The sequence below is a fragment of the Oryzias latipes genome, chromosome 18, assembly GCF_053564925.1.
Source record: "Oryzias latipes strain Hd-rR chromosome 18, Olatipes_Hd-rR_3.1".
Classification (NCBI taxonomy): Eukaryota; Metazoa; Chordata; class Actinopteri; order Beloniformes; family Adrianichthyidae; genus Oryzias; species Oryzias latipes.
Genome location: NC_136254.1, coordinates 32,781,059 through 32,807,822, shown reverse-complemented (window position 1 = coordinate 32,807,822; position 26,764 = coordinate 32,781,059). Strand labels below are relative to the sequence as shown.

At 44.9% G+C, this 26,764-nt stretch overlaps 3 protein-coding genes across 3 annotated transcripts; all 3 read left to right on the top strand.

Moving 5' to 3' along the window:
- Positions 1-2,801: 2,801 nt before the first annotated feature.
- On the top strand, positions 2,802-19,348 carry LOC101171440 (F-box/WD repeat-containing protein 7). The gene is made up of 13 exons (XM_004079616.5): positions 2,802-3,094; positions 6,615-6,697; positions 8,176-8,311; positions 8,853-8,987; positions 9,060-9,183; positions 12,191-12,330; positions 12,881-12,994; positions 15,955-16,136; positions 16,324-16,549; positions 16,626-16,692; positions 16,774-16,917; positions 17,063-17,212; positions 18,124-19,348. Exons 1-13 carry the CDS (start codon positions 3,056-3,058, stop codon positions 18,255-18,257), a joined length of 1,674 nt encoding a protein of 557 aa, XP_004079664.1. The 5' UTR covers positions 2,802-3,055; the 3' UTR covers positions 18,258-19,348.
- A 728-nt stretch (positions 19,349-20,076) lies between these two features.
- LOC101171697 (tripartite motif-containing protein 16-like) lies at positions 20,077-21,650 on the top strand. Its single transcript, XM_011487267.4, has one exon. It carries the CDS (start codon positions 20,201-20,203, stop codon positions 21,548-21,550), a length of 1,350 nt encoding a protein of 449 aa, XP_011485569.1. The 5' UTR covers positions 20,077-20,200; the 3' UTR covers positions 21,551-21,650.
- A 1,464-nt stretch (positions 21,651-23,114) lies between these two features.
- LOC101171944 (E3 ubiquitin-protein ligase TRIM65-like) lies at positions 23,115-25,300 on the top strand. The gene has a single exon (XM_004079617.5). It carries the CDS (start codon positions 23,257-23,259, stop codon positions 24,892-24,894), a length of 1,638 nt encoding a protein of 545 aa, XP_004079665.1. The 5' UTR covers positions 23,115-23,256; the 3' UTR covers positions 24,895-25,300.
- Positions 25,301-26,764: the final 1,464 nt, after the last annotated feature.

Sequence of the window (26,764 nt, the reverse complement as noted above, 5' to 3'; positions counted from 1 at the left end):
AACTTCTCCGGACTCAGACGGATCTACAGATGTTCCTCCGATCCAGACGATTGAACGTCGAGCAGCTTCTCTAAGTGTAAATGTCTGTTCTGGTGGAAGCGTCTATGCTCATCAGTTCATCGTAAATACTGTGAAGTACATGTGTAGTACTTATTGAGTCATCACTACAGAGAAAGTGTGTACTGAGAAAGAGCAGCCATGACTCAATGACGTCTCAGGAATTTTAACACGAATTTTCCACATTTTTACATCAGAATCTTCACTAAAACTCTTCGTTTCAGTCCAGTTTTTATCAACCAGAATTTTTAAAGAGTGTCCTAAATCATGAAAGAGAGTTAAATCTCTGCGCATGTTTGATCCACAGAAAAACATGTCTGAATGAATTCTGCCGCCGCCGGTTGAAACATTGTCCTTCGTTCAGTTATTCTTCATTTTAAACTCTCAGTGGTTTTGGCTAAAAAACAGTTTTTACATTTTACCAAAGCAGCTTTTTTTCTACCAAATAAGAAAAGCTTTGGTTTTGGTTTATTAGGTTTTCTTCATTTTTTAACGCAGCAAGTGACGTAAGGTGATGAGAGAAACTGTTTACCTTTTTTAGAGTAGTTTTATTTAAAAAATATTCTTTATTTGCGGAATTTCCAGGACTATTTACGATCAATAATTACTCCTGTAAATTAGTTTTCATAAACTCTCTGTGTGACATCATTTATTATTGTTTTTGTCCGGCATAAGCAGGGACCGGGGAGGGTCTCGCCCGGGGATTAGTTCAGCGTAGAACAGTCGCTGACACCACATTTCCTGATTCTGGTGAAAGCCAACCGGTAAGACCTGACCTTTCAGGTGCAAGTGGATCCTGCTGCGGTTTATTACTGTACGAATGCAGGAGGACTAACCGGGCAATCACAGAATGGAGAGAAAACGGACAAACAGAAAAGATGAGATAAGATTCGCCCCTCGGTGGGGAAATTTCTGCAATCATTGTTGGAAGTAAGCCGGATCTGTTGATCAGACCCCCCCTCCCCCCATGGTCTGCTGTCTCTGGTCATCCAGATGTTTGACTCGTGCGATCCGACCGAGAGTCTCGTTCCTTCTGAAAGAACCGCACCCCCCTTGTTTGTGAGGAATAAAGACACATTTCTCTATACTAGCACCCCCCCCCCCCCCCACACACACACACACTCACCACCATCCATCAGCTGATCCCCCCCCCCCCCTTTGACAGATCTTCACTCCTCCTGTGTAAGTACACAACAAAGCGCCGATGCAGGCTGGGAACCAGGCCGTTCTGGCTTCAGGTTTTACAAGGCCGTCAGTCTGCATACCGCGGGGGGGGGTGGGGTGACCTTTACAGCTGAGAACAGACTGAAGAGGAGGCCGACGAAGAGGAGCGTTAGAAGAGCTCAGAAACCGATCCAGCTTCCTCTTTACAAACCAAACTTCTCTGCATTCCAGCGGAGAAGTTTCCGCTCCGAGGAGAAACCAGATGAGCGGCAGAACTGAAAGATATAAATTGGAAACAGAGAGTCGGGGGGGGGGGCAAATTTATGACAATCTGGACGAGGAAGGAGGAAGAGGAAGGAGGAGAATTGGTCCCAGACATGAGGGAAGGAAGAGAAATGTTGTGACGGATCTGAGAGGACAGAAATTAAAAGCAGAGATGGAGAGAAGACGGAGGAATGAAGATGGAGGAGGTGGAGTTTAAAAAACATCCTGAAGGTGGAGCTGATCTAAGGGTTGTTTCAGAGACCCGCTCCAAACTGTCCCATCAGGACCTGGGGAAACATTTTCTTTGTTGATGACATAATCTTTACAGGGTCAAGGCCTCCCGAGAACGAGAAGACTGATAAGTCAGAGGTCGCACAAAAATGAGAAAGATGTTCATGACAGAAAGTGAGAGTGCGACACACATGTCTTTTGAACACATGTCAAATAATAAATGACCTTTTTTTCCGCTAACCTGTGTGTATTTGTGATGGAAACGTTTTTTCTTTGACCTTCACATGAAGGTGTCATCAGCAAATTGAAGCACCAGCAGACTTGCATGTAGCGCCAAATAACATCCCTTATGGTACTTTTTAGTGGACATGAACACATTCTGGTCTAAATCAAGTAAGTTGTGAGAGTCTTCAAAGTTGAGCGCAAGAACGTAAGAATCGATTAACGAGAGAAAAGAAGAGTTACAGTAGTTTGAAGGGCGTTTCTTATCTTGCTGTCGCCGGCGACGTCTCCAGTGTTAAAGGGTTAAACATAAAAAGCAGTTTATCTGACATGTGACGCCAAGATTTATCTGCGCTAGATTGTTATTTAAGTCAATAAATACGAACAAGTAGCAAAACCCGCTAACAATAAACTAGCAGATATAAGAAGTAGCAAAACCTGCTAACAACAAGCTACCAGATATTTGTGCCTTAAATGTGTACATCTAAAGTAAACATTAGCTTATTTAGCTATTTCTGCCTTTTTTGTGCTATTATTTTCTGCTCATGTAGTTTTCTCGGTTTGATTAGTTTGGTCTGCTAATAATCTTAAGAACAGTTTGCTAGCAGGTAAGGCTAAAATGAACCATAGTTTTCCCACCCGCCAGTCAAAGCAGACTACAACGGAAATGCACTGTAGTGCAGATCGCAGTTGCCGGTGTGCACGCGCCCCTTGCACCCATCACAGAAAGGCTGACGTGGTGATTTTACATTGACAGGCTCATCCTACAGTTTCTATGATTTATCACCTATGTACTGTTTGTTTTCTGCATCACACACCCGCGCGCGCGCATACACACCCCTGCACGCGGCTCCACCCTCTCTAGAGCACGAGGCACGGGGAGGCATGTCCCTGCGTGTTCCTGCTGGAGGGCGAGCGACGTAGAGTCAGAGCGCAGAGAGAGAGAGCGAAGGGGAAGGCGGACCTGCGAGGAAGCAGCACGAGCGCTCTCCGCGTTTACGTTTCATCGATACCGCAAATCGATCGGATGGATCCGTGACGTGACGTATGGTCGGATTCGCCTCGGAGGGACGTTGTCGCGCTCGTGTTCGGCTCGCGGTGTCACGGAGGGGCAGCCATGGGCTTCTACGGAACGCTGAAGCTCATCTTCTACAAGGTGAGCACCGATCCGCCGTCGGGACGGGGCTCGCGCGCCCCACGGAGGGGCTCTGGCTGCTCGCGCTCCGCCGGGGATGACGCGGCGTTTCTGCCGCTGACCAGCGGAATGCCTCTGCGGCGCGTGCGAGTGTCCGCGCGTCTGTGTGAGCGCGAGGCAGATGCACTGCGGAGCTTTTGAATATTGATTAATGTCCGATCAGCGACTCAGAAGACGGAAAAGCTGGACTTTACGCCTTAAACTGATCATTTTTCAATATTCAACCTGAAATTAATTTACTATTACAATTTAAACGATCAATTAAATGCCTGAACTTAAAAAAATCCCATTTAAATAATTATATTTGGTGAAAAACTTCAGAGTGAATCACTCTAGGAAACCTGAAGGATGTTGAGGTTCTCGTTGGGATCAGGAATGGATCCATTAGGAAAATTGTAGATGTTCTGGAGATAAACGCAGGGAAGCAGATGGAGATGTTTGGACAGGAGGAGGATGAGGAAGACCAAAGAAGAGGAGGAGGAGGAGGGATGGTTGTGGAAACCTGTGGTAGAAGATGGAACAAACAGAAGATCCTAAATATTGTCTTTTATAGCTGTAAATGACAAAAATAAATGTATAAAAGAGAAGCTAAATAGATGTTTGTTAAGGGGGGGAACAGCTGTCATCTGTCTACATGATGAAGCGACTTCACCAAAGAACCCGAGTCTGTGGATCCACGGATCTGCTGCTTTCCTGCCTCACTGATCGATCCCAGCAGCGGATTCCTTCAGCGCTGAAGTGTCAGAGATGGAGGATTCAAACAGAACGCCCCAAACCATCCACGTGACTTCTGCTCTCCAGGGAGGATTTTCCTGCAGGGATTAGCTGGGATGCAGAGCAAACTCTGGAAAATCTGCTCCTCATCCTCACACCGTCCACGCTGGTGTTTTTAACACTTTCTTGTGGCTTTTATCTGACGATTGGGGGACATTTAGTAAGGAAATTAAGCTCTAAATTAAGTTTCTGAGTATTTCTTCAGTCAAATTATTGTTAATCAGGAGACGATTAAAAAATGCCTTTTGAAAACCATCGCATTTGTGGGCGGGGCCACAAGCTCCTTCCTGACAGATCCACCTGTGGATGAATAGATCCATACACGACTTTATTTTCCTCGGTATCGCTCGCCTTTTTTTGGTTTTTGCATTGCTAACAGTTGGGGGGGGGGGGGGGGGGTTGTATGCTAGCTGGAGAAAGTGTAAACAGAGAGCTCTCAGTTGTGGGTGACGGCAAGGGGAGGCAGCTTCTGCCTCTGCAGGAGTTCAGGATGAGGTCACAGTTGGCCCTCACCTGGTTGCCGTGGCGATGCTGCAGTTTCCCCTGCAGGGCGCTGACGCTGAAACCCAGACCGAGTGAGCAGGAACGTTCCCATCAGCCGCTGAGAGCCAGAGGATGAAAGGCGGAGTTTGTGAATGAGCGGCATGAAGGTCACAGGCGCATTCCTTTGGATTTTCTGCATTCCTGTGTTCGGCTGGCGAGAGGAGGCGGACTCAGAGCTTTGCAGGGGCGGCGGCGGTTCCTCGCCGCGTGGGTGCTCCCCGTGAATCAGCAGAGGGGAGCTGCAGCTCATCTGCAGAGTAATTCCAATCTTAGTGTAATTCCATTGTGATGAACTCTGACAGCAGAGAGTTTACTTTGAAATTCCTTGATAGATCTGACAGAGGAGGATTGAAAATCTATTCTCTATAGTTCTAAGTTCACTTTAGATCAGAGTCTGTTGTCTTCTTCATAGAACCAGAACAAAAAGAGAGAATATTCCCGGAAGGCCGTGGCACACAGCCACAACGTACATTAGCGCTTATTGAAAATGGGTCAGACGTGAAAAAGTGAGAAAATTTGTGGTCTTTACGTGAAATTCTAACCGATGTATCATGAATAAACCACGCGAAGAACACGTAAACTAACGTAGAACATGAACTGCGTGTGATCATTGCACTGTTTATATGTAATTCATTCCTGATTCGTGCTTCAATTACGTCATTTGAAGGTGATGTGTGCGCCAAATACGCCATAAAAAATTATACATTGCTGTGAAAAGTCTGTTAGACGTACGTGAAACGTTCGTTAAAAAAAACAAGTGCATCTCGCAAAAGTCACGCACAATTGCATAAGATTTACGTAATAAGTCCGAGATAATGGCTGACGGATTGGAGGACGGCTGCATGCGTTGATTCTGATAATGCAAACTTTGCAGCCATTATCCCACTTATTTACAAAAGAAATAAATATTTAATCAGTTTTTAGTACTTTATTCTTGTTATTTTTCCGGTTTGGATCGCTTTTTTCACAAAAAGCAGAGTATTTGTTACATGGTGCTGAATCACAGCTGGGCCGGGACCGACCTCGAATGCAGCGGTAAAGGAAAGCTATTTATATATGCTGATGATCACGATGTGTTGAATAAAGCATCTGTCCAGAGAGAAAGTTCACCTGCTACTGCTTGTTTTTGTCCTGATGATAAAGCCAAAGGTTGTTTTAACTCTTGTGGGGTCAAAATGACCCCACCCTTCCATTGACGTGTCCTCTCTACCATGACAAAGGTGGAAAGATTTCATGTAATCCGTGGACACCAGTGAAGATCACAAATCATTGAAGAAAAAAGGTTCAGAGCACTGTCTAGTGGGTCTAGATGACCCAACTCCTAATGTTAAAGTGCCTAGGATAGCACAAGGGTTACAGAAGCCAGCACAGTGATACAGAATGTTTAACCTACGTGACCAGAACTACATTTTTGAGGTGTGCATTATCACTGTTTCCACACCCAGCAGGCAATCAGAATCCAGTATTCACCCAGACAATGGTATAGGTGTACTTAAACTACGAGTAAACAGCGTAATTCTCGCTTATCTCCCACGATTGGGAACAATGCTGGAACAGACGGTTGGGTTTGGGAACTCTGGCAAAGATCAGCTGTTTGTTAAATGAAAAGTTTACTTTGATAATGAAACAGAGCAATCGGTCGGGCAGAAAACCTTTAATCTTAAAAAAGATTCATATACGCCGATGATACACTGATGAGTAGTCAGAGAGTCACAGCTGCTTTCAAAATAAAAGCTCCAAAAGTGTGCAGAAGATCCAGAACTGAACCGTTTCTCACTTCTAAGGACCCGAACGAGGAAAACTTCCACAGACAGAACTTTCCGTCAAACCATTGAAACTGTGTTGGTTTGCTCTAGAACGCCTCATTTCACAGAAAGGAACCAAAAGTAAAAACCCTGAGTGGAACCATCTCTCTCATGTGTCAGACTTGTGTTTTTTGGTTCTTTAATACTGATCAGGTGATTTGTTTGAAGTTCTGCATCCTCTCTGATTCTGTTCGTGTTCTACCAGAGATGGTTTTTGTTCTTGCGGTCGGATTCTTCCTTAACTGGACTTTCCTTTAAAGGTTTTGTTTTAATTCAACAACGGAAAAACACATTTGGAAGTTTTTCTTGATCTCTAAAAGGAAAGTCCAGCAGCTTAATCTCCAAACTCTGGTTTTCAGATGAAGAGGAAGCTGGATCACGGTCCAGACGGACGCCCGTTCCCCGCAGGAAAGAAACACTGCAAAGGCGGCGGCTACCTCAGGTAACACGCCACTGCAGCCCGCCGGGACACGTGTTTAGATTTACACTTGTCTTCATCGGAACAGAGATTTTAACTTTACAACTTTGCAGTAAAATTACATATTTTACTGCAAAGAATTGGACTTTATTAGAGATTTAAAAAAATAAAAAACAAAACTCAATCATGGCTTTTATGGAAAATTTAAACTGGTTAGAATTTATATTTGAACATTTTAAAAATAATTTTGTTTTTTTATCCAGATGTTCTTTGAATGGTCCTGATGTGACCGCTTATTGTAGATTAAAGAAAGAGGTGAAACCAAAAAATAAAACAGAATAACCTGTAGCTTCAGCAAAGGAACCGTTCCTTTAAGACCCGCTCCCATGAAAATTATGTTTTTGGTGTTTTATCATGTTCTTGTAGCGTTTTTTCTCATAAATGTGGTTATATTTAAAAGAATTGACGGTTAAAACTGGTTTTATGAATAATCACATTAGATAAGGAGCAGATGAAAAACCGAATGTTTGAAGAAGGTCGGTCTCATGATGTAGCTACTGGCATAGGCGGGCCTAAGTCTCACTTTCTCCGCTCCAATTCGAAATACAGAAAAATAGATCCGTGTACGTTTTCAGTTCCTCGCCTGAGCAGCCATCAGCCTAACCCATCTGGCCGGATAGCTCTGATAATGTTCGCCATTTTTTTTGATACGCTAACGTTAGCTTGGACTTTTGAGGACCTAGAGGCAAGTGTAAAAAAAGGCATGCTGGGAAATTAGCAAGGCTAACTTGTGACAGTCCCATCCACAACCCAAAAGCGAATTCCTAGTGAGCTCCTGCCCTGTGCAAAGAATACTTTTTAAAAAAATGACACTGGATTTTTGATCATGACTAAAACCTTCATAATCATAACAAAAAGGTCTATTTTTTTTTTTTTTGCAAATACACACAATGATTTTTGTCCGATGCTGTCAGCATGCAGCTAGCACAGCTAGCTAATGCACTGTAATTAAGATAGCTGTGCTGGCTACAGCGCTGTCTCTAGCTGTACTACAGTTAGTTACAATACTGTAGCTAGCTACAGTACAGCTAGCTACAGTGCAGTACAAAAGCATAGCCATCTGCAGCAGAGCTAGATACAGTACAGTACTTAAGCTAGCTACAGTAATGCTGTTAGCTACAGTAATGCAGCTAGCTTTAGCTAATGTACAGATGCTAACTGTAGCATTGCTAGCTACCTTACAGGATTGAAGTTAGCTACATTTAGCAGAGCTACAGCTTATTTATTAGTCTAGCTACTGAACTGTACTATAGCTAACTGTAGCACAGCTAGCTGTACTGTACTGTATCTGTTAACTGCAACCAAATCTTTCGAGATTTTATTTGAAAAACATCTACGGGTTAACTGCTCTAAAGTTTTGCATAAACTTTTCTAAAAGCCTCGTACCAACGAAACACCAACTATCTGCGCCTCTGTCTGATAAATGTAACTTTTCTTTGTAGTCCTTCATGTCTGGCTCAAGCCACACCCACCACTTTCGGGGATCTTCGGCTGGCCAATGGGCATTCAGCTCAGCGGCGGCGTGTCACCTCTGGCCCGCCTCCCTCTGGCCTGCAGGACTGGCTTCAGACCTTCCAGGTGAGGCCTACGGGGGTGTAGCTGCAGGTCACACAAACACTTTTCTTATTTAAATGTTCCTCCGGTTCCAGCCAGATGATCCAATTTAGAGTTTTTTCTAACCTAAATGCGTAGTTTGTTTACTGTGAATAATAAACAGGACTCAGCAGAGAGCGAGTTAATGAAGAAGCACTCGTGTCCTGCAGCACCTCTTGATGGTCTGCATGTGCTGGATGTTGATGCACGTCTTCCGCTGACTGCATTCATACAGAGCAGCAGCAAAGCGCTGCCTTCAAGCTGTCCTTATGCAACCAGTAAAGGAAACATACAAGGACTCACGAGAACACACATACCCGTCCTCTACAGCTTCAGGGGGAAGATCAAATGATCTCAGGGATGTGGAGGCAAAGTGAAGGAGACAGAAAAAGAGAAACCACAAAAGCTAAAAGGAAACACATGTGAATAATGGATGTACAGACACACGCTTAAAAAAGGAAAACAAAGACAAGAAAGGGAAGCAGAGAAACTGAGGACATCTTCTTCTCTACATCCTTCCATGCAGATGTGGAGCGGACCTGAAAGGCTGTTGGCTCTGGACGAGTTGATTGACAGGTGCGAGACCAGCCAGGTGAAGCACGTGATGCAGGTCATCGAGCCCCAGTTCCAGAGGGACTTCATATCCCTGCTGCCCAAAGAGGTGGAGCCGCAGGACAGCCACACACTTCCTTCAGAGTCCGGCGCGAGGCTAACAAGCTGTTTCTGACCGCAGCTCGCCCTGTACGTCCTCACCTTCCTGCCTCCCAGAGACCTGCTGCGGGCCGCCCAGACCTGCAGGTACTGGAGGATCCTGGCGGAGGACAACCTGCTGTGGAGGGAGAAGTGCCGGGAGGAAGGTAAGCGGTCCTCTTTGTCCTCGCCGTACACTCCGTCCTCAGTGACACACTCCACTGGCCTCGTTTCTTTGTCCTTTAATAACTCAAGTGGTACAAACGGTTGCAGATGGACCAAGAACCTGCAGGTCAAGTCTGCAATTGAAAACTTTACATTTTAAATTTAGACGTGTTAAGACAATCTGACCTGATGAGCCCTTTTGATGATGTCACTAGCTACATAAACGCAAAACTTTATCGAAATTGTAAAAATGTTGAAAAAACAAAATGTTTTAATCACACTGTTTCCATTAAATCCTAATTATGTGAATAAACACAAACCAACTCACACGATAAGTCGTTCAAAAACACGGCTACAGATGTGACAGATGCTTTGATTGACAGCAGATACATTCACATTCCTGCCACGGCTCTAGCGCTCATCATCATCTATCAAAAGAGACGTCTGCGTCTTCTTCAAGCCGTGGAGTGATGAGCTCCTCACAAGTGGGAGGGGCTACGGATGAAGTCTTTTTGGAAAATGGTGGTTGGTGATTTTCCAGAGGAGCTGTGGACAATTCCTCAACCTTTGATGAGCTGTGTGACGCTGTGGGACCTCTTGTGGCGCCGCTGTGCAGCGCCCAACGCAGCCGGTTCCTACGTTGTTGGTCACATGACTCATTTAATTAGAAAAACAGTGTTTCCATTGCAGTTTTTGCAAAATAAGTAAATTTCAGTACACCTAAACCCCCCCCCCCCCTCCCCCCAAACGTTTTTTAAGTTGTTCCATTAGGCGGATTTATTATCGCAAATCCAATTAAAAGTCGGGAGATAAAAACTTTTATGGCACAAACAATTAAAACATGAAAGTATTTTTATCCTTTTGACTGAAACACACTTTAAAAAGCTTTGACAACAGCAGGCACTCCTTCATCTCTTGGAGATGTTGTTGTTATTTTTACTTTATCTGGTGGAATCCCAGACAAACACTAAAAGTGAGTCTTCTTCAAAAGCCAGAGATGGGAGTTTACTCGACAGAAAGCTCTTTGCAGCTTTAGTGTCAGATGCAAACACTGCTTCACAGTTTTATCGCTCCTGCGTTCGGCGCAATGCGGTGGCTGGGTGTGTGTGTGTGTGTGTGTGTCTGTGTGTCTGGGCTTCCTGCCAGTCAGTGGAGATTCACTGCCAGCACTCAGCTGCCATACCAATGAGGCTACCTAGCTTTAGCACCACGCCCTGGCCATACTAATGAAGCCGGCATTAGCTGCAGCTCAGCGCTCCCATTAAAAAGGGCTGCTGTTGATTCGGTGAGCTGAGGCACCACTGGGAGGAGAGATGGCTTTAGCAAGAAGTCAGTGAGACTGCAGATGCAGTTAGCCTTCATTAGCATTGATCCGCTTAAATACTAACGACAGGAACACTAAAGTTCTCCAAAACAGAGAAATAAAACCATTTATATTCTGCTTTTAGAAACCATTGATCAGAACTGGTGTTTGAAACAGACAATGTTAGACAATGCTAACATACAAACATAATGAGTTAGCTTTCATGGTTTCATTTTATTGACAACTTTCTGCTCTCTAAATCACAACAAACTACAACAGATTAGCTTTGGTTATCTTAACGTACTTTTTTTCACAAAAACCCGCAACCGATTACGTCTGGTTAGCTTAATGTTCTTTTTTATTTTATTTTTATTTTTTACAAAAACACAACCGATTAGCAGCTGTTAGCTTAGCCTAATTTGTTTTTCTTTACCTTAAACACAACCGACTAGCCATGGTTAGCTTTCTTTTATCATTATTATTATTATTATTTACAAAAAACTAAAGTAGGTTAGCTATCATTATCCTATTTATTTGTTCACAACAAACTACAACAGATTAGTTGTGGTTAGCTTAACGTACTTTTTTTTAACGAGAAAATACAACTGATTAGCTGTTGCTAGCTTACTTTATTTACCATGAACTAAAACAGTTTATTGTAGCTATACTTGGTTACTTCATCCTCATACTAGCAGTTACCTGCTTAAAGCTGTTTTCATAGATAAACTACAAACTAGTACTATTACTAGCTACTAATGCCTTAAATATGCATTGAATATTATATATAATACATATGAAACTTCTCAAATATTTAGCATGAACATTTATAGACCTATCTGAACGTGAAATGCTAACTCTGTCCACCTCAGTCTGAGAACTAACACTTTCCTTCCCAGTCCTTCCTGTCTGCCTCAGGCCACACCCACCACATTTGGTGGCATTTTCAGCTGGCCAATGGGTATTCAGCTCAGTGGCGGCGTGCCACTTCGGCCAACCTATCTTACAAACAGAAGGCCTATTTTATACATATAATTATTTATATTATTTATTATGTTTATCTATAATATTGTGCTTTTTTTTGTGCTGGTCAAATGAGTTTGGCCGACTAGCTGCAAAAATGGCAAAGAAATATGCAACTTTAACTAATTTAACAGTTTCATGTTATGTGGTATGTGTGTTAGTTTGTATGTTTGGTAAATTTTAATTCCATAGCAAAAATATTTGAATGCCAAGATGGAAATCGTACAAATACAAAACACTTGTTAGAGATATTATATTTTAATTTTTTTGCAAGAGCTTTGAATTGATAGGTTATTAAAGCTCTTGTCTGGGTTCATTCTCCTGACATTATCACGTTGTTGTTCTATGCTTGTATTTGAGTTTTGTTAGCAGCCTGATTCCTCAACGTCTTTTCTGCTCGAGCGCTCATCAAAAGTTATGCAACACTGATGATTGCCTAACAAGTGCAGCTATTACAGCTCAGAGGAGTCGGGTTCTTCCCCACTGGAGTCTTTCAAAGGTCACTCAGTCTCCAGAAAGTCAGATTAAAGGAGGAGCAGCTTAAAAAGTTGATGAAAAAGGGAAGAGTATTAACTTTAATGACAGTTTGTCTGCAGAGCCGCAGTGTGGAGAGACTCAACGGTAGAAGTCGGGGCTTCTGCTGTGAATTTTTCGCTGACCGGCATCCGTCTTCCCTTCTCCCTCAGGTATCTCAGAGTCTGCGTCATATCGCCGCAGGGAGAGTGTGCGGCCAAGCGCAGCAGCGGTCAGCCCGTGGAAATCCGCCTACATTCGACAGCATCGGATAGAAACCAACTGGAGGAAGGGGGATACGGGGGAACCCATGGTATGGGGATCACCGCGGATCTTAGGCCTTAGTCCCAACTGCCCCTACGGGTGGGTACGGGTGTGGACGGGCTGTCTGAGGGTGAAAAATGAACAAACCCGTACATGAGTAATCCAAAGATGTAAACCGCTCGGTGAAGCAGTACGGGTTCACTGTGAGTGACAGGTCGTAGTAAACATTTAACAACACACAGGCGCTAGTACTCGCCAGTACTCGTGCCTTACTAACGACTAGCGTGTGGCGTAAGGACACCGTACGTCGTTAGCATGTGCTAATTACCATAAATCATCCTCACGAATACGTTACAATACCCTTACCACGACAGTGGTATGTTCCATTTTCATGACATCCTTCGATGTGTCAAGAGAACTAAGAGACACCTGCGCTCCTCTCTACGACCCTCCACACACCCGGACAACCCAAAAGCCGTACGGGTCAACCCACTTCTAGGGGCAACCCCCCCGTAGGGCAGCATGTGACTATGGCTTCACTCCATCTGGAGGAGTCCAAACAGGCTTGAAGTGTCAGACGTCCCTCTGTCTCACTGCAGGTGCTGAAAGGTCACGACGACCACGTGATCACCTGCCTCCAGTTCAGCGGCGACCTGATCGTGAGCGGCTCTGATGACAACACCCTGAAAGTCTGGTCTGCCGTCACGGGAAAGGTGGGACGCTGCAGCACAGGCAGATGTATTGGTCATGTAGAGACGCACACACAAGACAATCAACTAATGGGGTCTTTTTTTAAACCAAACTTGGGTTTATTGCATCCGTTTGTGTGAGTAACTGACAGAAAGTGTTGAGAATCGACTTTTCACCTGACGGTGGAACCACAGAGCAAAGCGGGTTGTGTGAGTCTCTGGGTGTGTCGCTGTGTGTGTTGTGTGTGTGTGTGTGTGTGTGTGTGTGTGCGCACCGACAGCCTCAGGCATCTGTGCAGGAATGCAGGACTCATCCAGAGAGTGTGTTTGTTAGAGAGGTGAAGCGTCGGTCGTCTGTTTGCTCACAGTCTGCTGTCCTTCCTGCCCCCCCCCACCCTGTAACGCCTCAAAAACACGCCTCATTCATCCACCAACCTGAACGCCTCGCTGTCCGCCACCAGAGCTGCAGCAAGAATTTAGAAATTAGAATAATATAAAAGCCTGAAAAGACCTGAAAATCTTTTATAGGAAACAAGTTGAATTTGTCTAAACTGGTTGTTTTTTTTAACCTAAAATAAATTCAATGATTGCAAAACAGTATTTAAAACAAAAATCTATATTTTTGTGCGATTATCTTAATTTAAAACGTTTATATTTTAAGCCTTTTTTTTCAATTTCTGTTTTTTTTTTAACTCAAGATAAGGGCGGAGCTACAAGGGGGGGCTAAGGGGGGCAGCTGCCCCACCAGCAGAACTCTCTGCCCCACACTTGGCCTCCCCCAATTTTCTACTCCATAGGGTCACATTATTGACAAAGATTGAGAAATCATCAAGACGAGCTTCTTGAAGCTAAAATGACAAAAGCAACATTTTTAAACAAAGTAAAACCAACAACTGGTAGAAAGACGTACTCCTGATCCTTTCATTTGTAATAGTGCTCCGTTCTGCTGTTTTGCCCCTCCCCACCCAATATCAAATGTTGTAGCTCCGCCCCTAACTCCAAACTAAAACGCATTTATAAAAAAAAAGGAAAAAGTTCTGAAATATTTTAGGCATTTTAAAGTTATGGATGGATGACAGACTGTAGTTTTTAAAAAAGAAGAGGACTTTACATGAAGACTGATACACGGCTCAGAAATTGACCGTCGTCATGGCGATGAGCGGTGAAATCCGTCTTTACTTCCACGTGTGTGAAATCAGAGATGCAGAGATGCAGCGCTGCGGCGCGGCGTGTTTTTTCATCTTCTAAGAACCGGATAAAATCCACACGGTATTGTTTTTCTGTTTTGGCGTGTGTCCTCCTCTCTACCTTTTTTTTTTTTGCCGTGCTTTGGTGGCGGCTAACGATGGAGAGGAACATCTCCTGAGGGGTCAGGACCTGTGAGCGGGTTGAGTCCGGTCTCTTCAGGATCTGGCCTGCAGCAGCAGCAGGAAACGTGCTACCCGCGGCGCGTCTTGGTGTGCAGGAACACATGCAGCCTGCGGCGGCGCGGCGCGTCTGTCTGGTTTCGGTGGAACATTCTTTCACCTGACACACCTGCTGCCTCCTCCGCCCGGACTTGCCTGCATGTTCCTCCTCACTGTGGAGACTCCGGTCTCTATGGGGACCATCGTCTCAGAGGGGAACACGGTTTCCCATGATGCACCAGTCCCCCGCAGTGCAACCCGGCTTGGGCACGTCTGCAGAAACAGACCTCCTGGGATGATGAGGGAAGTTGCCGCCTCCTCCCTAAACGCCGTCAGCGGGACGCGACGGCTCGCGTGGCGAGACAGAGCCCTTCACGCCGCCCTCCTGCGTATCTGCAACAGTTGCCAGGGAAAAAGGTTTCCCCTCACTGTTGCCACAGCAACCTCCAACACAACACCTCCGAGTTGAAATGTTTTGTTATTTTTCCCGCTCAGACAACGTCCTTCAGCGGTTTCCAGGAGGGCGGAACAAATATTGACTCAAGCAGCAAAAAATGTACAAAAGGAGCAGAAGCGAAAAGGAAAGATGACGTTCAGGAGCCGTCGGAGCGTCTGAACAAGCCATCTTTTATTGATTATAAAGGTTTGACCTCTGAGGTCAAACACTGTGGTTCTCAATCCTCAGACGTCTCCCTCGTCTGTGTTTTGAAGTGTTTACAGCTCATTTAAATGGAAGAAAACGCTGGAAAAATGTCAAAATGATGTCAGACAGAGTAAAGAAAAAAACACTATTTATGAAACAACAGCAGTCTGAACAAACTTTACACGTTTACAGACCAGAAGCACTGATGACTTAACATGTAATATTGAACATACAGAAGACATGACCCAAGTTATACCTGAATAAACACATTTTTACCTAATGGAGCTCCTAACACGAACGCCTAAAGGCGATTTGACCTTTCTGTAGGCGACCACTTTGAATATTCAGACAGGCAAAACCAGAGGTGGGCAAATTACGGCCCAGGGGCCAAATATGGCCTGTTAAACTAGTTCATCTGCCCCGCCAAACTGCACCAAATGACATTGATTTTTTCCCATCATTCCAACATCACATGAACTCCGTGTTTCTCTAAATTTGCGTTTTTTTCCCCCCAAGGGACATCAACCCATTGGTGCATTTGGTACTAAAACAAAAACTCTGGTTTTGAATTAAAAACGCCAACATTTTCTTTTTTTATATCATTTTTCAATCAAAATGAAAGCATATTCCATCGTATTATTTCTTTCTCTTGTGGCCTGTAGGGAAGCACATGACCTTCAGAACCTTTGACTTTTAAAGGATCTGCAGAAGCATGGCTTTATAACAATAGAAAAAGGATTTAAAGTAATCCAGAATAATATTCAGGAACTACCGGGTGCTGTAAGTTATTCCAACCACATGGGGGCGCTCTTGCGGGACACTTTTGCTTATTCAGTATGTGCTTGTCCCAAGTCTGGGTCACTGTCCTGAAGCGAACATCGCAATAAAAGAGCAAACGCGCACGGTTCTAAAGCTTCTCCTTTTCTTGTGTCCAGTGTCTGCAGACGTTGACGGGTCACACCGGCGGGGTGTGGTGCAGCCAAATGGCCGTCGCCACGGTGATCAGCGGCTCCACAGACCGGACGCTGCGCGTGTGGGACGCAGAGAGCGGGGAGTGTGTGCACACTCTGTACGGACACACGTCCACCGTGCGCTGCATGCATCTCCATGGCAACCGGTAACTCACCCCCCCTTCCACACAACCAAATCACACTCAGGAACAGCAATCTGAACTTATCTGCATAGCAACACACCCACAGGATTGTTTGTATCCACACGTTTCCATGGTAACAAGCCCAACTGCCTCAAACTGTAAACCCGCCTGCCTGCTGATGCTGCAGTGACGCCGTCCGTGGGTCTTTCAGGGTGGTGTCGGGGTCCCGGGACACGACGCTGCGCGTGTGGAACGTGACGACGGGCCAATGCGAGCACGTGCTGACCGGCCACGTGGCAGCGGTGCGGTGCGTTCAGTACGACGGCCGGCGCGTGGTGTCGGGCGGCTACGACTACATGGTGAAGGTGTGGGACCCGGAAACAGAGGTGTGTCTGCACACGCTGCAGGGACACACCAACAGAGTTTACTCACTGCAGGTAACCGCAACCCTGAGCCTCCGGGACTCTCAGCTTTCAGGATCCAGGTTAACCTTTTCTGTTCTTCTCTCTGCAGTTTGACGGTGCGTTCGTGGTCAGCGGATCTTTAGATACCTCAATAAGAGTCTGGGATGCAGAGACAGGTGCTCAAGGATTTGAAATCATGCCCAGCGCAGAAACAACCACAGTCATAGCCCTCTAACCTCCACGCCTGTTCTCCTCAGGCGGGTGTGTCCATACGTTGACTGGTCACCAGTCCCTCACCTCTGGCATGGAGCTACGAGACAACATCCTGGTGTCCGGGAATGCTGACTCCACCGTGCGGGTTTGGGACATCCGGACTGGACTGTGTTTGCACACGCTGCAGGGTAAGACAAGCTACAAAAAGCAGAGGATGATGGATCAACATAGAGAGCCAGACATTCCTCTCTGGTGTCCAAGCACCTGTTTGGAGAACTGCTCCAGAAAGCCCAGAAAACACTTCAGCTTAGGCATCCATGTTTTTTGGTCTAGGTCCGAACAAACACCAGTCTGCGGTGACGTGTCTGCAGTTCTGCAGAGGTCTGGTTCTTTCCAGTTCAGATGACGGGACAGTCAAGCTGTGGGACCTCCGGACCGGAGCGTGGCTGCGGGATGTGGTGGCGCTGCAGAGCCGAGGATCAGGTCAGAACCCGACACGTAGTCCGAAGCTTTGTTTGTTTTGATAGTAACAGGACTGCAAATGGGAAATGAATGAAGGACTACTTCTCTTGTTTTTAGTGGGACAGATGAGTCGATCAATAAAATGACCAACAAACAAACAGATGTTGCATTTTTAAATCAGGAAAAGCGATGGGCTCAGTACGGATCCCTGTGGAACACCCTTTTCTTCATTTGAGCCTAAATGTCAGTTAAATAACAGAACATTTTAAAAAACATTTGGCCTTGCATAATAAAGTGACTGTAGTTCTTAAACTTTACTATCAGGTTGTGTTTTATTTCACATCGTTGGAGGTATTTGTTTTCTTCATTTAAATTCATCTAGTTTTCCCAGAACAGGCAGGGTTTTCCATTGGATTCTGTTAATGAAATCCTTTTTCCACAAAGTACAGGTGGATTGCTTGAGTGAACTCCCATGAACCCTCGTGGATTCTGTAAGATGTAGAGTTAATCCACGACAAAAACCGCACTTCGACCTGAATCAGAATTTCCACTGCTGTCCAAATTCTTTTCTGCCTGACCGTGGAGGAGACTTTCCCAGGAAGGCTTACTAGTGTATTCACCCGTAGTTGGAGCGTAACTTTCAGGACCCCTCCTTAAAAAGAGGGACCAGACCCCTATAGGTACTGTCCCCAACCATCACACAACGTAGCCCAAGATGGCTTTACGACATCCAGAGACAAACCCAACCAACCCCTTTGCTGCTTACCATGGACAACTCCAGAACAGGAAAGAATCCAAAACCTTCTCCGGAATTTGGGTTAATAACAGAAAAAGAAATGACGGTTCTGTAGTTTAGTCCTTATGGTGGTGGAGGTTTGGATCGATTTACCAGATCTTTGCAGCTCCGGTGACCTCCTTCTGCTCTCCAACAGGTGGCGTCGTGTGGAGAATCAAGGCGTCCGACACCCGTCTGGTGTGTGCTGCTGGCAGCCGCAACGGCACCGAGGAGACCAAGCTGCTCATCATGGATTTTGACCTGGAGGACAGGAAGACGGAGGCCGACTAAAGAAGAAACGGCGTCACAGGGAGAGCGGGACGTATATTAGGTTTTACTTTCGACCAAAGTCCTGTTTGGATCCAGCAGAACTAGAGGGCAGCCGCCTGATGGACATGAAGAGTGATGCTGGCAGACAGGTTCCAGCTTTTTAAGGGTCTCTAACGAGCATCAGACGATGGATGAAGAGCGTTTTAAGTTCTGAATGTATCCCGTTGGAGAAGAAGAAAAAATATTTCAGTTTTTGCTGCTGAACCGACGCAGATGTTTGACACAAACCCGCTAAAGCTACCAGGCAGAGGGTCAACGGCGCCCCCTGAAGCCGACGTGGAGACCGCCGGAGCCCAAGCGCTCTGGATTCAGACCGGCTTCAGGACGTCTGGGATGAAAAGTTCTTCCCTGCTGCTCACCTTTGAGCTGAAATGGATGTAAAATTAAAGTTTGGAGCGTTTCAGTCAGAAGTAAATATCGCCACCTGGGGGCGGGGCTTAAAGTCGGCCCATGACTTTCTCTGAAACACATAAATCCAGGTCGTTCTGTGTTTGAAGCCAAAGTGATGCTGAGCCACTTTCATTCAACATCAGTGTGAAGATGTTTTTGTTTTGTATCGTCCTAAAATGACATTTAAATGTTTTGGAATTTATTGACCTCTATTTTCACCAAAATCCTTTATTTTTCAATTCCAAATGATGATTTTAAGGCGATCAGCAGATTTTCTTCCGCTTCCATCCATCAGAGGGAATCAAATCCCTCCTCCAACCCCTTTGCTGCTGACGTTCCTCCGTCACCGTTTCTGCTGTCCGTGAAGTGAGCAGAAAAGGTAAATCATTTAAAAAAATTGCTCTTTGGAGATGAGTCGGTGATAAGCCGTTGTTGCCAGGCAACAGCTGGAGCCGGCAAAGCGGCGAATCTCCCACAGCAACCGGCGGTATTTCAGGCTGCGGCGTTGACCTTCAGCCTCTGTGGTGACGTGTAGATTGTTGTAAATACAGGAAGGATGTACATAATTCAAGGTTTTATAATAGAAACAGAAACTTATTGTCCTGGGGAATCAAGAAAAGAGGTATGAACAAAAATGAATAAATGAGGAGGAGTTTTGTAAACTTCTGTCTGGTTGTTCTTCTCTTTTGCTCAAAATGCAAAACTCTTGTTCAAGGCGGGAACTTTCTCTGCTCTGAGGAGCAGAACTGGTGTATTTTTTACTTTTAAGATGTTTTTTGAACGTCCATCCGTTCGTTTTCTGAACCCAGTGCATCGCCATCTATGGTTGCCGGAGTCTGTCGTGGCTGCTGTTGAGCGTGGGCGGGGCTAACCCTGGACAGGCCGGCAGTCTGCCCCAGGACCACACCATCGCACACACACACCTAGAAACACTCACAAACTGTTTGAACCCTTGGAATTCTGGGAGCCTTTTGTTTATCTTAAAAACTCATTTTGTGACAAAACCTGGTCTCCATCCGTTTAGTAAAACCTGAGCTTCAGTTTTTAAAGATGTTTTTTATTATAATTCCACAATAAACATGAAACGGTAAAAAAGAAACTCATTTCCTGTTGCTAAATGTAGTTTTTTTTACTGATAAAATCTAAAAGTTTTCATGTTTTATAGTGAAAAATCAAACATACAGAGACAAAAGAGACGAGGACTAAACAAAGATGTCTAGAATCACTATGATCTATTTGTCTTTAAACCAGAAACTTTTTCAAACCATGTTAAATTTGAATGAAAACCGGGAAACCTGCTCTGTCTGTTTGGGTCTACTGGAGGACCCGACGACGCTCCCCTGTGGACACAGCTACTGCTTGAGCTGCATCAGGACCTACTGGAGTAAAGGAAACCAGAGGAGAACCCCCAGCTGTCCTCAGTGCAGGAGAACCTTCACCTTCAGGCCGGTTCTGGAGAGAAAAACAACATCATTTTGGTAGAGTTAGTGGAACAGAAGAAGACATCCGACGGTATGAAACAACAGTTTGGACTTTCAGCTTCACAAAAAGACAAACAGGAAATCTGCCCCCATCACAATGAGGAGTTGAAGATCTTCTGTCGCACTGATCAGCAGTTCATCTGTCACGTCTGTCTGATGGATGAACATCGGGGTCATGAAGCAGCCCAAATAGCAGAAGGAAGGTCTGAGAAGCAGAAGAAGCTCCAGGAGACTCGACAACGAGCCCAGAAGAAGATCCAGGACTGTGCAAAAGCTGTGAAGGAGCTCCAGCAGGAGGTGGAGGACATCAACACTGCTGCTGACAAATCAGTGGAGGACAGTGAGGAGATCTTCTCTGAGATGATCCGTCTCCTCCAGAACAGAAGCTCTGAGGTGAAGCAGCAGATCAGATCCCAGCAGGAGGACGAAGTGAATCGAGTCCTGGATCTTCAGGAGAAGCTGGAGCAGGAGATCAGAGATCTGAAGAGCAAAGACAGAGAGATGGAGCAGCTCTCTCACACAGAGGAGCACAGCCAGTTCCTGCACAGATACCCCTCACTGTCTGCACTCAGTGAGTCCACACACTCATCCAGCTTCCACCTTCGTCCTCTGAGGTACTTTGAGGAGGTGACAGATGTTGTGGCAGACACCAGAGACAAACTACAGGATCTCCTGAGGGACAAACGAGCAAACATCTCACAGAAGTTCTTCAGTTTCATTCACATCTCTTCTTTTTTTATCAATTTGATTTTAATTACATTTACGATGGAGCAAAATTTCCTGAAGTATTCAGAACTCACACTGGATCCAAACACAGCACACCCCCGTCTGAAACTGTCTGCAGCAAACAGAAAAGCAACATTCACTCTCCATAGGAACGACTACCACATGCATGCAGACCGGTTCGCTTCCTGGATTCAGGTTCTGAGCAGAGAGAGTCTGACCGGGCGTCATTACTGGGGGGTGGAGTGGACCGGTGGAGCAATTTACGTTGCAGTCACATACAAAAACATCCAAACATCACAGTATGACCAAGCGTTTGGAAGTGATGACAAATCCTGGGCCTTATACTGCGACAGAAACAGTTACATCTTCTACCACAAAGACATGCAGACCTGTCTCTCTGGTCCCGGTTCCTCTAGGGTGGGAGTGTACCTGGACCACGGAGCAGGTGTTCTGGCCTTCTACAGTGTCTCTGAAACCATGACTCTTCTACACAGAGTCCAGACCACCTTCACTCAGCCACTTCATGCCGGTCTGCGCTTCTACGACTACTTCCTGTACTCAGGAGGAGACTCCGCAGAGTTTGTTCAGCTAAATGAAAACCCTGATGGCAACGGGGGATTTGGCTATGTCCAAAGTCCCTCCCTACTGCCCAACTAATACAAAACTAAATAGTACGGGACTTTCTAGTGGCCTGGATTCAATTCAGACACCATGCCCGTTACTTTTTTTAGTCGTTACAGATCGGATCGCCGTTACAGTTTGGGCAGTTCTTACAGATCGGGTAGTTCTTACAGATCAGGTAGTCGTCACAGAATGGGTATTTCTTACAGATCGGATAGACCTTACAGATCGAGTAGTCGTAACAGATCAAGTAGTCATTACAGATTGGGTAGAGACAGTCATCAATGCACACTGGTTTTTCACAGAGACTTGTGAAATTTTTAGGCCACTGGATCTGAGACTTTAAAGTTTTTGATAGATGTTTCTTTGGTTCTCCTGTCTGTGGTTTTGTCAGAATGGTTCTTATAATCAAAGCAGAACAATCATGAATGTGTTTATCGGATGACATCTGAGATGTGTTCAGATCCATTCAACTGTAGTTTATGTTTAAAATAAAAACCATTATGTGCTGTTTGTGTATTTTTCATTCGGTGCATTTCTGAGAGTAAACTGCATTTGAGCTGCTGCTCCTGAGTCACACTTCCAGCTGCAACATCGAGTCTAGGTGCATTCACACTGAAGTGAACCGCAGCGCGATTCGTTTGGAGCTGAAACCACATCCTTGTTTGGTAATACATTAATAATGAATTAATGCTTTATTATGCAGTGACTTACAATAATAAAAGCCTTTACTAATGTTAGTTACTGCATAGCAGTAGTTAACTATTGAATGAAGATAACATCTTTTTATTACATTCAGCAAAGTTGAATTAACTGCAGACTAATACATTAAATAATACACTTAATAATAAAAAGTAATGCATAAAAGTGTCTAACACTTTACCTAATAGTTAGTTGATGCTTAATTATGCAGTAAAAAACATTAATAAAGGACTTGCTACCTATTTTCCTGAGAATGGAGGATATATATCAACAAATTGGAGCATAAAATTGCATTTGAACATGTCTTTATTCTAGTTCATGCGGTTTGAAAGAGACATTGGTGATGTAGAAGCTACAATCAGCGGCCAGCAGCTCCCAGCTCTGCTCCATTCTGATGCATCCACCTGTAGACCACTAGCTCCATGCCCGTCTTTGCTTTCATCGTGTAACAGATGGATGATGGGAAGTGGGGACGGGCTTACTTTTCACCAACAGTTCTGCCCACGCTTTAGAAGTAATTTCTACTAAACTCCTGCCGCTCTACAGAAACTATGTCCTTTTTTAATTTTAGCTAACAGCATCATACTAATGAAAAGACAGCTGGGAAGACTTTAACCAAAGCTCAAAGGATGAATGGCGAGGGTCTTTTGGTCTTTGCGGCACCACGTTTAACCGCATTCTTCTGAACTCTGCAGATTTTGCTGACATCGACCGACTGGGTTTTATGATGACGTTCTCTGCTGTTAAACAGAAGATCTGCTTTGACTTTGAGGAAGTTCTTCTGTTCTGAGGTGGGTTTGGTTGTAAGGTTGACCGTAATCTAGTCACTGTTCCTTGATGAAACTTGGAAATACTTTATTTTCACTTTAGACAAAGAAAACTGAGCTTCCTCCATTCCTTTGCACGTTCCACCTTATTCCGTAAATGGGCGTGGCTGAAAAGTGATGAAGGGCTGGTGCCTGGAAATGTCACTGAGCTGGTTCTAGACGTTCCGTGTTCCAGACAGGGTGATTCAGAGAGCAGGTTTGGAGCCGAAAGACATGCAGCCGGACGAAGAAGCTCTGTCCTGCTCTGTCTGTTTGGGTCTACTGGAGGACCCGACGACGCTCCCCTGTGGTCACAGCTACTGCATGAGCTGCATTAGGACCTACTGGAGTAAAGGAAACCAGAGGATAAGCCCCAGCTGTCCTCAGTGCAGGAGAACCTTCACACCCAGGCCAGTTCTGGAGAAAAACATCATGTTGGCAGAGTTAGTGGAACAGAAGAAGACATCCGACGGTAAGAAACAACAGTTTGGACCTTCAGCTTCACAAAAAGACAAACAGAAAATCTGCCCCCATCACAATGAGGAGTTGAAGATCTTCTGTCGCACTGATCAGCAGTTCATCTGTCACGTCTGTCTGATGGATGAACATCGGGGTCATGAAACAGCCCAAATAGCAGAAGAAAGGTCTGAGAAGCAGAGGAAGCTCCAGGAGACTCGACAACGAGCCCAGAAGAAGATCCAGGACTGTGCAAAAGCTGTGAAGGAGCTCCAGCAGAAGGTGAAGAACATTAAGGTTGGTTTTGAAAAAACTTTGGAAGACAATGAGGGGATCTTCTCTGAGATGATTCGTCTCATCCTGACAAGAAGATCTGAGGCAAAGGAGCTGATCAGATACCTGCAGGAATTCGAAGTGAGTCGAGTCCTGGATCTTCAGGAGAAGCTGGAGCAGGAGATCAGAGATCTGAAGAGCAAAGACAGAGAGATGGAGCAGCTCTCTCACACAGAGGACCACAGCCAGTTCCTGCACAGATACCCCTCACTGTCAGCACTCAGTGAGTCCACACACTCATCCAGCTTCCACCTTCGTCCTGTGAGGAACGGTGAGGAGGTGACAGCAGCTGTGGCACATGTCAGGGACAAATTAAAGAAGCTCCTGGAGGACAACTGGATAAACATCTCACCAAAGTCCTTCTTTGGTGAGATGTTTGGTTCGAAGTGCTTCAGCTTCTATCACATCTGTTTGATCATCAGTTTGGTTTTAATTATATTTTCGATGCAGAAGAAGGCTGAACCGTCAGAACCAAAGACCAAGAAAGACTTTCTGAAGTATTCAGAACTCACACTGGATCTGAACACAGCACACCCCCATCTGGAACTGTCTGCTGCAAACAGAAAAGCAACATTCACGGTCAATACCGGGGGTTATCACAGCCATCCGGACCGGTTCACTTCCTGGATTCAGGTTCTGAGCAGAGAGAGTCTGACCGGGCGCCATTACTGGGAAGTGAAGTGGACCGGAGGAGCAATTTACGTTGCAGTCGCGTACAAGAATGTTGGAACATCACAGTTTGGAAGTGATGACAAATCCTGGGCCTTATACTGCGACAGAAACAGTTACATCTTCTACCACAAAGACATGCAGACCTGTCTCTCTGGTCCCGGTTCCTCTAGGGTGGGAGTGTACCTGGACCACGGAGCAGGTGTTCTGGCCTTCTACAGTGTCTCTGAAACCATGACTCTTCTCCACAGAGTCCAGACCACCTTCACTCAGCCACTTCATGCTGGTCTGCGCTTCTACGACTACTTCCTGTACTCAGGAGGAGACTCCGCTGAGTTTGTTCAGCTAAATGAAAACCCTGATGGCAACGGGGGATTTGGCTATGTCCAAAGTCCCTCCCTACTGCCCAACTAATACAAAACTAAATAGTACGGGACTTTCTAGTGGCCTGGATTCAATTTAGATACCATGCCCGTTACTTTTTTAGTCATTACAGATCAGGTAGTTCTTACAGATGGGGTAGTTGTTACAGATCAGATAGTTGCTACAGATCAGGTAGTCATTACAGTTTGGGTAGAGACAGGCATCAGTGCACACTGTTTTTTCACATAGACTTGTGAAATTTCTAGGCCACTGGATCTGAGACTTTAAAGTTTTTGGTAGAAGTTTTTTTTTTTGGTTCTCCTGTCTGTGGTTTTGTCAGAATGGTTCTTATAATCAAAGCAGAACAATCATGAATGTGTTTCTCTGATAATGACTGGTGTGTGTTCAGATTTATTCAACTGCAGTTTATGTTTAAAATAAAAACCATTATCTGCTGTTTGTGGAGTCTTCATTCTGTGCATTTATGAGAGTAAACTGCATGTGAGCTGCTGCTCTTGAGTCACACTTCCTGCTGCAACAGCCAGCCCCTCTGCTGATACTCCCTCCACCTGTTCTATTCCAACCCCGGCTGATGATGCTGATAGTCGTCCTGCGGCGTTCCACTGCCAGACCCGCAACTGGCAAACATCTGAGACGTGATGCTGCAGCCCAAAGCTGTGAAGATCCTCCTCTCGGGTCTGCCATCATCATCAGTCAATGAAGGGGGAGGTGGTTTCATAGTGAGATGAAACCAGTTGAACACTATCCTCTGCTATCACATTAACAGTTTCCTAACACAGCATCACATCACTGGAGACCCGTAAAGACCTCCGTCCCGCAGAGTGTGATAGAGGTTACAGATGGGCCGGTGGTATCAGATCTGGTAGCTGTTTCGGTATAAACATTTTAAGATGTTATTTTTGTTATGAACATTTGAAGACATTCCCAGACTGTAAGACGCTGTAGTGGAAGTGAGCATGTGCAGACTGATCGGGTAATGACAAGCTGCAGTTTCAGGCTCTTCCTGGTTCCTCGGGTCTCGTGAGACACGGTGGGGGTGGGATCATGTTTGATACGAGAATGGTCCCTTCAAGAACCAAACCCGTTTACATTGAGTAGGTTGACTCCCTCCTCCTGGGGGCTCCTGCCTTCAATAAACCTTCCTTTCCTTCACCTTTTTTTTTTAAAGTCCAAACCTGCACGTTGAATGCTGGGAAATCGGATACGCTGGTTTCTGTGGATCAGAACCAGGAAGCGAAAGAGACGCAGAACTGACTCAAGAGGATGAAGATGTACACATGAGAGCCATTCAAGCTCATCCAGCCACTCCTACACATGCGGTTACCATGGAAACCAGAGAGTTCTGCTCTCTCTGCGTGTGATCTGGCTCCCTCTGCTGGTCAAACAACCAAACTGCATCACTGAAATCTGAGTTTCTCAGGAAGATTTTAGCATTTAGATCCTTAATTTGTCTGTATTAATAGCTGTTTGAGAGAAAGATTTTAATTATTAAAAGTAGTCAACCAATAAAGTTTTACATACTGTATATGAGAAAAAATCACATTGTTAGAAATTAGTCAAATTGCATGTAAATTAAGTCGTTCAATGACGAGAAATGTCATAAAATTATGAGAAAGAAGTCGTAAAACTATAACAAAGTCAACATTTTACGTGAATGAAGCTGTAAAATTAGGAGAAAAAGTTGTAGAATTATGAGATAAGAATCATCTTAAGAAGTCAAAGTCACAATTTTACGTGAACATTAAACTATGAAAGAAAAGTTGTAAAATTAAGAGAAAGAAGTCAAAACATACGTTAAAGTTTTACAGTTATGAGGAAAAAAAATCATAATATTAGGAGAAACAAATATAAAAATGTTACGTTAAAGTTCTACAAAAAACATATTTTCTGTTTCCTTATT

Bases quoted from the DNA above. Each gene is read 5' to 3' on its own strand.
- LOC101171440 (XM_004079616.5), top strand. From the start codon at position 3,056: ATGGGCTTCTACGGAACGCTGAAGCTCATCTTCTACAAG. The intron at 16,918-17,062 runs GTAAGACAAGCT...TTTTTGGTCTAG, and splicing joins GTGTTTGCACACGCTGCAGG to GTCCGAACAAACACCAGTCT. The intron at 17,213-18,123 runs GTCAGAACCCGA...GCTCTCCAACAG, and splicing joins GCTGCAGAGCCGAGGATCAG to GTGGCGTCGTGTGGAGAATC.
- LOC101171697 (XM_011487267.4), top strand. From the start codon at position 20,201: ATGAAACAACAGTTTGGACTTTCAGCTTCACAAAAAGACAAACAGGAA.
- LOC101171944 (XM_004079617.5), top strand. From the start codon at position 23,257: ATGCAGCCGGACGAAGAAGCTCTGTCCTGCTCTGTCTGTTTGGGTCTA.